Here is a 14,085-nt window from a genome sequence, read left to right as displayed (position 1 = left end):
TCTTGACAAGGAGGTATTTGCGAATTAAACAATAATATGCAGCGGCCGCTTTTAAGGGAAGGAACCCCTGTTTGATTAAGATAAAGCGCTCGTGCGTAATTGAACGGAGGGAGTCGTGACCAAAGGAATTTGCTCCAGTTTCGAAGTACTACAGAGGTTCCTACCTCCTGGTAATGTAGACAGTTTCAACTGATCATGAGCGGTATTTTCAGGTACCGTAACGTAGTAAGGTGACGTTGATGCCTAATCTTCAACAGTTCTGCAGTGAGTGTTAATGAAATGTGATGGCTGATAACGAGAAACTTTAATGGTGAAGCGAGTTTACTTCATAAAATTTATTTCAGTTTGCACCATTAAAATTTCGTACATAGCCACAAACTCATTTGACCCGGCTTCGCTGTTGGTTAAATGGGTGTTGATATTATTAAATTGCGATGAGATTAAAAACGGAACATTTAGTTATTCCGCATACGTCCAAATCGTAATGTATATGAAATGAATGACCGATCTTTCAATCCTATTCCCATCGCTTTATAATACGGTTTGAATACTAGGCTAGGCGTAGGTTTGTGGCAATGTACTAAGATGATGAATTTCTGTTAGTAAAATTCCAACATGACTTATTCTAATGATGCTCTACCATTTCGTTAGTTTTACCTTCTTTGTTAGTAACCCGACTCTCCCGTTGTGGGTACGTTGTATCATACCCTCATTTGGAACTGACGTATTTAAAGTAACAAGACTAATTTATTTTTAATATGTCCACAGAAATAGCAGCAGTTATTGATATTAAATGATAGTTGTTACTTACAAATTTTAGTCCATTAATATGGACCTCCGGAATTAAGCAGTTATTTTTAACTGCTTCAATTTCTACTTCGCACGCCACAAGTATTTTCAATGGCTTGCTGCCAAGTACGAAATCTTCCTTAATTCAATTAAGTTTATTCAAAACTGATGCCAAATATGTGTCTGTTAGTAGTAATTTTACATAAGCATTTCTTTTTACGAGGTTTTATTTTAATTTTACATTTGACATATTTCTCTGCAGTATGTCATTGTAAACCTCAGTAGTCTTTTTATTTCAAGACCCATTGGGCCGAAGAAGCCTTGACTTAACCACTTTATTTCCTAATTCATCTTACTCGTCTATTTTAATCAAAGTTTTATAAACCACCTAAAGTATACTGAAATTAATTTCCAACATTATCTTTGTGTCTGTGTATCTATGTCTAGTATAATTAAATTCGTCAGTCCCAAGCATTCCCCGCGATCCCATCCACCAATGAGACATGCGCATTGTGTGCCTGTTACCTGCAACGTCAAGCTCTTTCTGTCCGCGGTCCCGCCCGGGTATTTCGGGGTGGTTTTCACGATCTGGACAAACGAATCCGGGACATCCACGGCCACCTCTCTTCCTAGCAGCACGGGTGTGGTATCAAACCCTGGAGGGAGCTTGTATGACGCGTACACTGCTTCTCTGATGAGCACAGAGTCGGTTCTTGCTGAGTAGGAAACGCCTTCTCTACAATCTAGCAAAGAATCATCGCCGTTAGATATTAAGAGTTGGATCTTGTGGTCGCTGAGGGTGTGTGTAGTGTTGGAAGCGACGGAGCCTCTATCAGATATTAGTTCACACTTGGCCGTTTCTGATGAGTTTTTGCTTTTTTTGCTTCCGAAGCTGGTTCCGGAACCTTCAGAGCTCTGTGGGCCGGATAGCAACTCTATGGTGCTGTTGTTTTTGTAGCTGGAGCCGTCGGAGCTTGGGGCCGGAGTCCACATTGCTCTGTAGGACGGTGGAGTGTTTGCTGCCGAAGCTCGTGCCTGATCCAGAGGAGAGAAGCAAGGTTTCGTCGTCGCGGGAGGGACGCAGGCGTACCTGCGGCGGGCGCGGGGGAGGGTAGCGAGGGGGTGTCTTGTTGCGCGCGATGAAACTGTCCGGCACGTCCACCGCCATCTCGCGGTGAGGTCCTGGAATTAAACAACAAGATTGGTTTACATTTGTAGGTTATAGGCGTAATAAGACTATTATGATTTAACAGCAAATCTTCTGGAGTAGAACCGTCTCGTGAAGCGTCAGATTGGGGACTTTGAAACCCAAAAGAAGACATATTACAGGAGCTATTTCTTGGGGCTGTGAAGGCGCCGCGGAGTTCCTTACCTGCGTAAGGTTCACCGCCAAAATTGGGTATTTATAAAATTGGGTACAGTCATCTCAGTCAGGGCGCATCAGCGCCGTAATACTGTAATAGGTCGAAGCGGTCGCCGTGACCAAAATAGGCTGGATGGATTCATACACCCTACACCTAAATCATCTCTCGTTTGTAACAGTACCTGGGCGACCGAGCTTTGCTCGGGCTAAAATACGATAATAAGCGTTTTCCAGAGATAAGACCAAGCCACTACCAAATTTCAACGAATCGTTTGAGCCGTTTCCGAGATCCCCGAAGTACATAAGTACATAAGAATTGCTCGTTTAAAGGTAGGTATTAGATAAATTCATCCACAACGAATTAGAGAGGGTGTGCCTTTTTTCCGATCTTTTTGTGGTATGTTACGATATAATCTCATTCTTTACTGTTATATTACTTAATAAACCAGATATCCAGGTCCCTATTTTATAATTATTTTATTAAAGATGAAGTCATTCAATTTTAAAATCTAGCTAATTCCCCAACGAAATACCATCACTCATTTCCAACACGCCGAGTGAACACTCAAACCCGATCTCGCGGGCAAATCGATTCCTAAACGCTGACATTTATTCATATTCCAAAAGCCCCTAAAACTCAATGATTAATGGAGCGGAACATCATAATCGGAAGTGCACAGGCTACAGGGTGCTACAGGCTATGCCAAAGCGTCCGCTTGGGGCAGGCAGCCTGTAGGGTTGCCAGAACTTGCCCCAACATGTCAGGATTTGCATGATATAAGTACAAGGTGTCTTTAAATATTTCCAGAATATTTCGACAAATGGTTAGATCTTTTTTTATATATATAATAAAAGAGATAGATAAAGTATGTTCTTATTTTTAATGGTAAGTATCTTAAAGAGAGGGTCGAGGGTTCAAACCCAGACTTGCACCTCTGAGTTTATTAACAAAACGACAAACGTAGAGAGCTCGAACCAAAGAGTTCGTGATCGTGACGTCAAAGAAAATGACAACCGAATGGGGAGCAAAAAGGACATAAAGAGCATCTTTTTCGGTGCATCATTGAGTATAGGAAAAAAAGGGGACTTTGTTAAACAGAATACATTCTGCATCCTGCAGTTCGGTCAGCTCATACATTTTTATATGTATGAGTGATTCGGATCTCAATGCGCAAAATTCATTCTGTATCTGTGATAATGACGGGCCTTAACAGATCTGCATATCTTGTTCTCTCTGTTCTTATGGCAAAAATAAAGAAGGGTGTAAATCTTTTTAAAAAAGCTCGTATTTTGTTTGTAATAAGCAAAAATAAATACAAAGTGAATTGTGTCGTTTATGAGAAAAATCGGCCTTTTTCTGGGAATTTCTAATATTCTATCGGGCAACCCCAGCCGCGTGTGATTTTGTTTGGCACAGTTCAAATCGGGCCGGAGGTGGCTCGGCTCTGCCGGCCAGTGGACGGAGCTAACGAGGCGGCAAATACCCGAACCAGGTTGGCAGTTACTGCACCCAGTCATCCATGAGGCAACGCGCCTTAAGCATAGGCAATAGGCGTTTTAGCTTTGACAAATTTGATCAAAGATCGGTGTTGTATCTTAGCTTTAGGCTCGATTTAATACACTGGTTCCGAACCTGGGGGTAATTACCCCTTAAATGGGTAAAATGTGTCTTTTGGCTAACGAACTACATAGATGTCATCGCTAGAGTTGGGCATAATGTAACGTAAAGATCGCACTGCTTTTGTTTTTGAGGGATAAATGAGAAAATGCTACACTTTCCAGGGGTAAGTTGCAATAAGGATTTTTTCGGGTCGAGTCGCCTTAAGGCTCTAGGTCCTTGATTTGTTCACTTGTTTATTTGAGGTCCTTTATAAATGGGGGCGTGCAGTCAGAAAAATTCGTTATGGACGACTGGGAAGGAAGTGCTGGATTCCCACCGGCTAAAAAACCCGGCTGCACGTCCCAAGCTCCCTGGAGCTTACTACGGGTCCAAAAATAGGCTAGAAACCACGGTTTAAAAAAAAAAGGAACTTATATCATGAAGTATTCAAATATCAAAATCATCTCTAGTCTATTTACGTTCCATACCAGGCAAGGCACTCTACCTATAAGGCTCCGTTGCCACCAGAGATGTGCGGAGAATGTGTTTTTCATGCACCTTAGAACGCGGCCTAGGTCCTATCGAAAATACAAACTGAAATATAGATGCATAGAAAAACCAGAAAAATAAGACCAGCGCTGGGAATCGAACCCAGGTCCTCGGCATTCCGTGCCACGTGCTATACCACTACACCACCACTGGACAGTGATACAGACACGAATTTCCTATGCACCACATATCTCAGCTTTTTGTTGAGCGTTTGTGTTTTTGTCTCAGCTTGTTGAGCGTGGCGCGTAGTGTGCGTGTTGCGGCAGCCGCGAGTCGCTTGCTCTGGAAGGGCTACGAAATAGCCCGAAACATGTCGAGCTAAACTCGGTTAGACGTGAGTTATCCGTTATAATATCATTTAATATATCTCAGCTTGTTTGTTTTCTCATTTAGTCACTTAAGCAGCGACACTAGCGACATCTGTGCTGTAGCCCTCATCGAGAAGCTTTCAGCACCCCATTAGAACTAACCGCTCACCCGGACAAGAGATGTCGTTATTAAGCAATCAAATTAAGATTGTTTTTTTGTTTTTTTTTTTTTATTTCATTCAAATTTTTTTGTTACTTTTACAGTCATCCCGTAAAACCCCTATCGAAAATACAAACTGAAGTATAGCCAGTTCATTGCGAACAAAGTACCTACATATTCCAGTTACCAAATATACCTCTATGTATAGTTATGTACTAGTAGGTATTCAGTTTGCATATGAATGTTGTCAAATGGTCGAAAATCGACACTTTTGTACTCTCCAGACTTGCGTGATATTACACATCTCTCAATAGAAAGCCTCAAAGTACCGCACGTATCATGTCTCGCTTGTGATAAGCCTTCAATAGTCTAGTCAACTACAGGTATTGTGATGACGTCTGCCCCCTAATAATAAACTCAGTAATAAAAACTGTAGGTACCAAAATCAACAATGAAAGATTAAAGACGCACAGACGAATGTCAAGTTTTTTGCCCCATTGTCTGACTAAGGTCATGGAAGGTATTTGCTTGACGCACAAAAAATATAATTGAATTGTTTTACAATCAGACAAAAATCAAGAGATTATGTAACTACCTCGAACAACTTAGAAGACGACGCCGTGTACGTAGACCCGAGATGATGGCGAGAATGATGATGATGGTGATTAAATGAACTACAGATCTATTGAATAACTAGCGCTTAAATAAATAATAAATAAATAAATAAATATTATGGGACACTTGACACCAATTGACCTAGTCCCAAACTAAGCAAAGCTTGTACTATGGACACTAGGCAACGGATAAACATACTTATATAGATAAATACATACTTAAATACATATAAAACATCCAAGACCCGAGAACAAACATTCGTATTATTCATACAAATATCTGCACCGGCCGGGATTCGAACCCGGGACCTAAAGCTTCGTAGTCAGGTTCTCTAACCACTTAGCCATCCGGTCGTCATTACGTCGCTTACCCGCGGCTTCGCGCGCGTAAATCATTAGATACAGCAGTTGAATTGAAATTCCGTGAATTTATTAAATTCTCGTGGGAATTCTCTAAAATGCCCACAGCTGGGCACCCTCCAGAAAGAAGATTTCCTAAAACCTTACTCTTTCAATCATTACGCAAAGGGGTATAAAAAGGTTTATGCAGGGTCGGCAACGCGCGAGTGATACTTCGGGTGTTGCAAGCGTTCCTAGGCGGCGGTTATAACTTAACATCAGGCGGGCCGCATGCCTGTTTTCCACCGACGTGGTATAAAAAAACGTTAAAGCATTCTTAATATGATATGTTTTTTTGCATTGGTTTCGAGCATAACACGAACCATCATCAGAACCAAATATTTTGCTAGCTTACCGGTATCTGCAGAGAGCGAGAGCATAGTAAGCATGTCTTTGTCGTCATACGGGGGCGGGCGCTTCTCGTCCTCCGCGCCGAGCACCACGATGCTGGAACCTGAGCGGCGCCGCGGTCTGAAACATGTTAATGATGGATAAGACATCATCTCATAATTATATAACACAAATCGGTAGTAGAATAAAAAATAGGAATAAGAATTTTAAGTCAATATGGACCCGTTTTAGTTTCTATATTTAAACGGTTGGCTGAAACAGATAGAATATACTGGCAACCCTAGCCAAGTAAACACGGTTCTAAAGAAGTTACGCTATCTTAAATACGAATAATTAGTAAATCCTTTCCTAAAGTGGTGAAATTCTATTAAAAAAAAACTAACCTGACAAATTGCCTCCGAAGAACACTAAATATCTTTGAAACACAGAAGCTTTTGCAAGGAAACACAGTGGTAACTATAACTATCAGCCGTTATATCCTAACTTTCATCCAAAAATTCAAAATAAATAACTGAAAACAAGTACTTCAACACCAACAAAAACTAACTGAACGCTAAACTGTCAGTGGTGACATAAATAAAGTACCTACCCTCGCTACCGTCAATAAAAGTTACCAGTCAGTGTTGCCGCAAATTAAACAGCGTTCAGGCAGCTTACAACATACCGCACGCAAGGTCCGAATTGTAACAGTGCGCTGATGCTGGCACACGAGCGTAGTGGACATACTGGCACAAAAGCGTTTAGGACATAAACAAATCTAATAAAATGCATTGTGTGGCGTGTAGTACTAAGGTTGACAATTTGGAATTGCTTCAATGTGTAGCATGCAAGGGGGGGCATCACTATGGATGCGTAAATATAACATCAGCATACTTCAGAGAAAACAAAAGAGATCTAAAAGTAAGTTGGCGCTGTCCATCTTGTACCATTCTTACGCGCAGAAAAAACAATGACAGCACACCGGCCAGGAGACAACATGAAGTTGACTTAAATGAAACTACTATGTCCATCGACGAAGTTCTAGATGGCAGGAATCGGCCTACAATACACCAGCCGCATCAGCCCCTGTCCCAGCAACGGAACAACGTAATAACACTGGAGAGCATTAGTCAACTTTTGGACTATAAGCTGCAAAATGCTACTGCAAACATAATTGAAAATACTAAAATTGCTATACAGAGTGAAATAAATGGCGCTATATTTAAACTTAAAGAAGAAATGACACATAAAATTACTAAGATCACAATCGATCAAGATACATTGGAAAAAAAGTTGTACAATAGTAATTTAAAAATCGAAGCTTTAGATAAGGAAAATAAAACTCTGCAAAAGGACCTGTTAGAAATAAGCCAACGTTTAGACTCGTTCAAAATATCAAATAAAAATAATGATAACAACGAAAATACTAAAAAGATCGTTATTTACGGTTTGGAGGAACACTATCAGGAAACAGAGAGCGACTTACATCATCGGGTGACAAATCTTTTCTGGGAAGTACTGGATATGAACTTGCAAGGATCCATTGAAGAGCTCCGCCGAATCGGAAGAAGAGGACAACGACGGCCATTAGTTGTGGAATTATTGAGTAAAAGAATGACCAACTATATTCTCGATCATAAAGATTATTTCAGGACGACAGGCATATCGGTATCTGCATTTTTGAGTAAGCAATCCCTTCAAGACAGGAAACAGCTTCGAGAAAAATTAATTGAAGCAAGACAAGAGGGGAACTATGCGATTATCAGAAATAATCGGCTGTTGATTAACGGAAATGAATATATTCCACGAACGAAGCATACACCAAAAGATGTTGCGCATGATTTTAGCCCGGATCCTAAAATTGATGCTATTGAAGATTCTCAGCAGAATGCAGTTCTGGACTCAGAGAGTCAAACTATTGGAGATAACTTGAATTTTCGTCTTCAAGGATGTTAAAAACCAGCACGCAAGTGAAGGGCTAGTCTCACCAAATGGGAAACGTTTATCAGTGGTGCACCTAAACATTAATAGGTTAAGAAATAAAGTTCTTAGTCTCGAAGCTTTTGTACAGGCCGAACTTGAAGAAAACCCGTCCTTTATTTGTATTACTGAAACATGGTTAAGACCGGAAGAATCAGTTAACATATCAGGTTACAAAGTTATAGCAAATTACTGTAGAACGGGTAGTCAAGGTGGTGGTTGCATTATTTTGGCCAGAGATGATATATCTGTTAACTGTAAAGTATATGACGTTGAAAAATATTGTGAGGAAAAGGTATTTGAAGTTTGCTGTATATCTATAGAGTTAGCAAAAGCACAACGTATCTATTTGGGTACAGTGTATAGAAGTCCGAATAGCGATATTAAAAGCTTTTTAAATCATTTAGAGTCATTTTTGCATAAAATTAATATTAAACATAACTCAATCATATGTGGGGATTTCAATATAGATTTAAAAGAGAGGACTAACATAGTGACTGATTTTTTACAGGTTTTCTTAGAGCATAACTTAACACCGACGATACATGAATATACTCGTATTACGGAAACATCAAATACATTGGTTGATAATATATTTTCCTCAGTGAGTGAGAACTTTCGACCACAAGTGGTTCCTTGTAGTTTTTCTGACCATGATGCACAATTTGTCATTTTTCCTGATGAAATTATAACGGGGTCTAAAGATGTAAAATATAAATTTAAAAGAAATTATAGTAATGCAGCATTAAAAAACTTTACAAGGGACCTGGAGACTGTCTGTTGGGATACAATTTATAAAGTTAATAATTGTGAACACAAATTAAAAATATTTTATGATATAATCTACCATTTACTTGATAAGCACTGCCCAAAAAAGAAAATCAAAATTTGTAATAATAGTAAAACCTGGTTAACACGTGGAATAAAGATATCTTGTAGAAGAAAGCGATTATTACTAATACGAAAACGTAAGAACAAAAGTAATATACAGTTCAATCAATATTATAATAATTACACATGTACATTGAAGAAAACATTATCAACGGCAAAAACATTACACGTAAAAAGTACCATAAAAAATGCAAAATGTAAAACTAAAGCCATTTGGCGAATTGTTAATGAAAATTCAGGCAAAAAGGTCACATCAAATCCATTAACAATCAATTTGCAGGAAAACAATGTAATAGTCAAAGATCCTAAAACTATCGGCAATGTATTTAATGAGTTCTTTGTAAATATTAGTAAGGAAACAGGAATAAGTAATGTGCAAAGTGATGAACACATGACACTTCTCCGTAAACATAAAGTAGACAATAGACAATCGATGTATATGAAACCAATTGATGAAGTGGAGATAGTAAAAATTGTTCAATCATTGAAGAATACAAATTCTTGTGGTCCAGACGATATTTCTACTAAAATTGTAAAATCAAACATTCATATTCTATGTAATCCTTTATGTGACATATTTAATTCATGTATAGAGAACGAAATTTTTCCCATTCAATTAAAACGAGCTAAAATAATTCCTGTTTATAAAAAACATAGCAAAACTGATAAAAATAATTACAGACCTATATCACTTCTATCTGTTATATCTAAAATTTTCGAAAAAGCGATTGCTTCTAGGTTAATGGATCACTTCAACAAAAACAATTACTTTTGTCCTGAGCAGTTTGGTTTCAGACAAAACCGCAATACCATGTCAGCAATTACGGATTTAGTGTTAGAAGTCCTGCGAGGTCTTAATCGAAACCAAAAATGTGCTGGGATTTTCTGTGATCTCAGCAAGGCCTTCGATTGCGTGAATCATTCTATACTTATCGAAAAATTACAATACTATGGAATTAGGGGCTCAGTTTTGAACTTACTTACGTCATACCTGACAAATAGAACTCAGTATGTTCAAATACAGAGTATAAATAACTCAGGATGCGTACAAAATGTCGATTCAGAAGATAAAAAAATTTACTGCGGTATCCCGCAAGGATCAGTATTAGGCCCGTTACTCTTTATTATTTTTATAAATGACCTTCCATATAATTTATCGTTTGGCAAAGCATACCTATATGCAGACGATACTAGTATAATAGTTCAAAATAATGACATCTCGACACTCAAATCTGACATAACTCTTACTTGGACACAGTTATTACATTGGTTTGAAAGTAATGGCCTTAAAATGAATATAGATAAAACCAACTACATAACTTTTTGCAGACACACGAACAGCATTCCTTATGAGCTGCAACTGCCTATAGCAAAAGTCGAGAATACAAAATTTCTTGGAATTGAATTAGACAACCAACTACGATGGTCGAATCAAATAGATGTCCTCAGAAAGAGGCTAGCTAGCGCTAAGTATGCTTTGAAAAATCTGTCCAAGATTCTAAATTCAACAGATCTGAAAGTAGTATATTTTGCACACTTTGAGAGTATTCTAAGATATGGTTTGGAGGTCTGGGGAAACAGTGTTCTCATAAATTCTATATTAATATTGCAAAAGAAAGCCATAAGATGCATAGATAAAGCTAAACCACAGGAGCACTGTCGTCCGTTATTTGTAAAGTATAAAATAATGACAGTCATATCGTTATATATATTCTTAGTTAGTAGGTTTATTTATAAAAACAAATCTAAATATCAGAGTAGAATCAATATCAGATTGCATGCTTTAGGGAATGGCGGAGACATTGTTTTACCGAAATCAAATAACTATACACATTTTAGAAGAAGTATCGAGTACAATGGAATAAAAATCTATAATTTATTAAGCAATGATATAAAAAAATGTAATAATTTTAACGAGTTCTCAAATAAATTAAAGTGTTATTTAATAGATAGACCTTATTACTCTCTAAATGAATATTTCGAGAAGATTTATGATTAATAATGTTAATGTTTATGTGAATTTTATAAATTTGTGTTTTATATTGATTGGTATTTGGAATTATTTTGTTATAAACACTGAAATCTAAATGAATCTGAATGTTATCGTAAACGTAAAATACTGGTATAATTTAGTGTAAGTAAGTTTTGCATGCCATGTTGTGGCGGAACATACATACATGTAATTTTTCTACTGACATGTCGTTTGTACCAACTTTGTGTATGTTTTAGCAAAAATAAATGATTTATGATTTATGATTTATGATTTATGAATTTATTACATTAACTAGCTTTTGCCCGCGGCTTCGCCCGCGTGGAATTTGGTTATCGCGCGCTGTTTGCTCGGGAACTGTGCATTTTTTGGGATAAAAAGTAGCCTATGTCATTCTCTGGCCCATAAACTATATCTATGCCAAAAATCACGTCGATCCGTCGCTCCGTTTCGACGTGAAAGACGGACAAACAAACACACAAACATACAAACACACAAACATTCGCATTTATAATATTAAGTATTGATAACCCTCCTTCGGGCAGTCGGGTAAAAATAAGCAACGCAAAATGACCTTCATTTGACTTTGGAAACTATGACGTAGATGGTCCAACTTGTACTTTATTCTGTGAAGAATAGAATTCTTCACAATTTACATGTGAATTATGCTACGAAATTCGATTTGGACCCGCAATCTGACATTTGACACTTTGACAGTGGCAGATAAAAAAAAGGTGAAATAATGCTGGTGCTCAACATACGCCAACAGATCAAATTCATAATATAAACTTTGGCGGGTCAGAACTAGATTATAGGTAGTCATTCACGATGACGCGTGCCCTGGTTCTTATTACAAAGTCAAAGTCAAAATATCTTTATTCAATAAATTGAATAAAGGCTAAAAATAAAATAAAACTAAAATTGAATAAGGCCTAAAGGCTATAACAAGCACTTATGAATGTCAAAAAAAATCTACCACCGGTTCGGAAAAACCTCTGCTGAGAAGAATCCGGCAAGAAACTTAACGAGGTATTTCTAATTTTGACAAAATCACGCGACTTCGTCGATGGCACTAGGTATAAAACTATGACGTTGTCAACTCAAAATACATAGTTTCGTTAGTTAGAAATTACTTAAAAAAGTAATGACTAATATCAAAAATACATTGAAATAGGTCTCTAATAATTGACTTTCCTATACTTACAAAAAAGATTAAATTCATTGGTACTTATCAGACAATTCCAATTAAATCCTTCTATTACGTATTATCTAGCTATAATCTGTTCTCTAATGGTGATTTTCCACGAGACGAGACGAGGCGAGACGAGAATTGAAATTTGTATGTATTCTCGCGCGCCCGCCGCGAGCCGCCGCGGGCGCCGCCATACAAATTTTAATTCACGTCTCGCCTCGCCGGTGGAAAATCACCTTAACACTAACCTTACCGTCTGCTTAGTTTTAAAACATCTGTGTTAAGAAGTAAGGATCCTTGTGACTACCTGTTTGGTGAATCACAGGTAGATAACAACAATTGTGGCTACTGGTGACAATGTACTCGTAGATAAGCCCAATGCTGATAAAACCGTCGGCTTTTTTTGAATATTTTAAAGGTTTACTCAGATTATTATATCAGCAAACATAGTCAATTAGTCAACAAAGATAACTATCGGTTTGATTTATTTGTAGATACTATGAGTAATAAGATTTTACTAATGATAATGATGAGTAAAACTATGCTTAATGTAGGTGAAGGCACTCGATATAGTCCATCAAAACTTTACATGTGTAATTTTAAGTTTAACATTAACTAGCAGATAGTACTTAATTTTTTTATAATTTCTTTCGATCGAGGAGCAACTGCACTGGATCATATTATTGTATTGTATTGTAAAACTCTTTGTTGTACATAAAAACACATGAAAATAACAGAACACATGATAATAAGATGTACAAAGGCGAATTTATCCCTTAAAGGGATCTCTTCCAGTTAACCTTTGAACGATTGACAGGATATCAGACACCCCTCTATAATCATAACATAACACGAGACATCTGTCATGCTTGTCACGTCAGCCAAAAGTGCGATGTTTCGAATAAAAAAAGTCCCGGTACCCTATACACTTCCCAATAAATTGATCTACTAAATAAATACACATATGAACATACCACAGCGTAAAATTTTATAAAATAAGACAAAGAATACGAAATCTGGAGCTAAAATCGGTGCAAAGTAGCCTCGATTTACGGTACTCGAAATACAATACAATACAATACAATACAATAACTCTTATTGCACTCTTTATACAGTAAACAGTACAGAGAAAACAAAATATACATAGAGATTTTCTAAGGTAAAGCAATAGGCGGCCTTATCGCTTCAGAGCGATCTCTTCCAGGCAACCTTTACAATGGACAGAAATAAGGAATACATAATATATAATAAATTATTTAATATTATAGATAATATTATTATTTATATAATAGATTATTTTTTACATAAAAATCTACCCAATAGTCTTACTCCTAGCAATACCATGTAATGTGATAGTGTAGTAAAATACTGCTGTAGTTCGTATTGGTCTAGAATTCAAGATTACATAAGCTAACACGCTAGCGAAAGAGGGTTAGGAAACCTAGCAACTGCGAGACGATAAGCTGCCCCGCTTCGATGCACTGCCGTCGAGTTCATGGTACAGTCACCAGCACCAATATCTGACACAATAAGCGTGCATAAATATCTGAAACGACTATTTCTAGGGCCGGAAGGACGTGTCAGATATTTTTGCACGCTCCGCTGTGGCCGATATTAATGCTGGTGACTGTACGTACATACGGAACTACCTAATATGTAACACGAAGTCACCGGCATAGGTCAAAGAATATGCAAATTCAAGTAGAGGTGAGACGTACTAGGCAAAACGCGGACTGAGTCTTGCGAGTACGCGTCCACAAAAAGACTAGATCCAAAGACTAGGTCCACGAGTATCTACGAGTAATTAACTCATGGCGTAAACAAAATGATTCCCGTAAATGCGCTCCCGTGATTGCGTATAAACCGTACTAGTTTTAGTACTTTTACGAATATCGAACTACCGAATTCCGCGTCATAGTT

At 37.7% G+C, this 14,085-nt stretch overlaps 1 protein-coding gene across 1 annotated transcript in view; it reads right to left on the bottom strand.

The window, feature by feature from the left end:
* sdt (MAGUK p55 family member stardust) overlaps positions 1-14,085 on the bottom strand; it is a 233,774-nt gene that overhangs the window by 110,431 nt on the left and 109,258 nt on the right. The window contains 3 exon segments of the mRNA XM_074089810.1: positions 1,315-1,767; positions 1,769-1,971; positions 6,138-6,253. Coding sequence (XP_073945911.1) covers positions 1,315-1,767; positions 1,769-1,971; positions 6,138-6,253 — 772 coding nt within the window.

This window comes from Choristoneura fumiferana, chromosome 7 (genome assembly GCF_025370935.1).
Source record: "Choristoneura fumiferana chromosome 7, NRCan_CFum_1, whole genome shotgun sequence".
NCBI classification, from domain to species: Eukaryota; Metazoa; Arthropoda; class Insecta; order Lepidoptera; family Tortricidae; genus Choristoneura; species Choristoneura fumiferana.
Note: the sequence above shows the minus strand (reverse complement) of the source record. Positions and strands in the feature narration are given on the sequence as shown.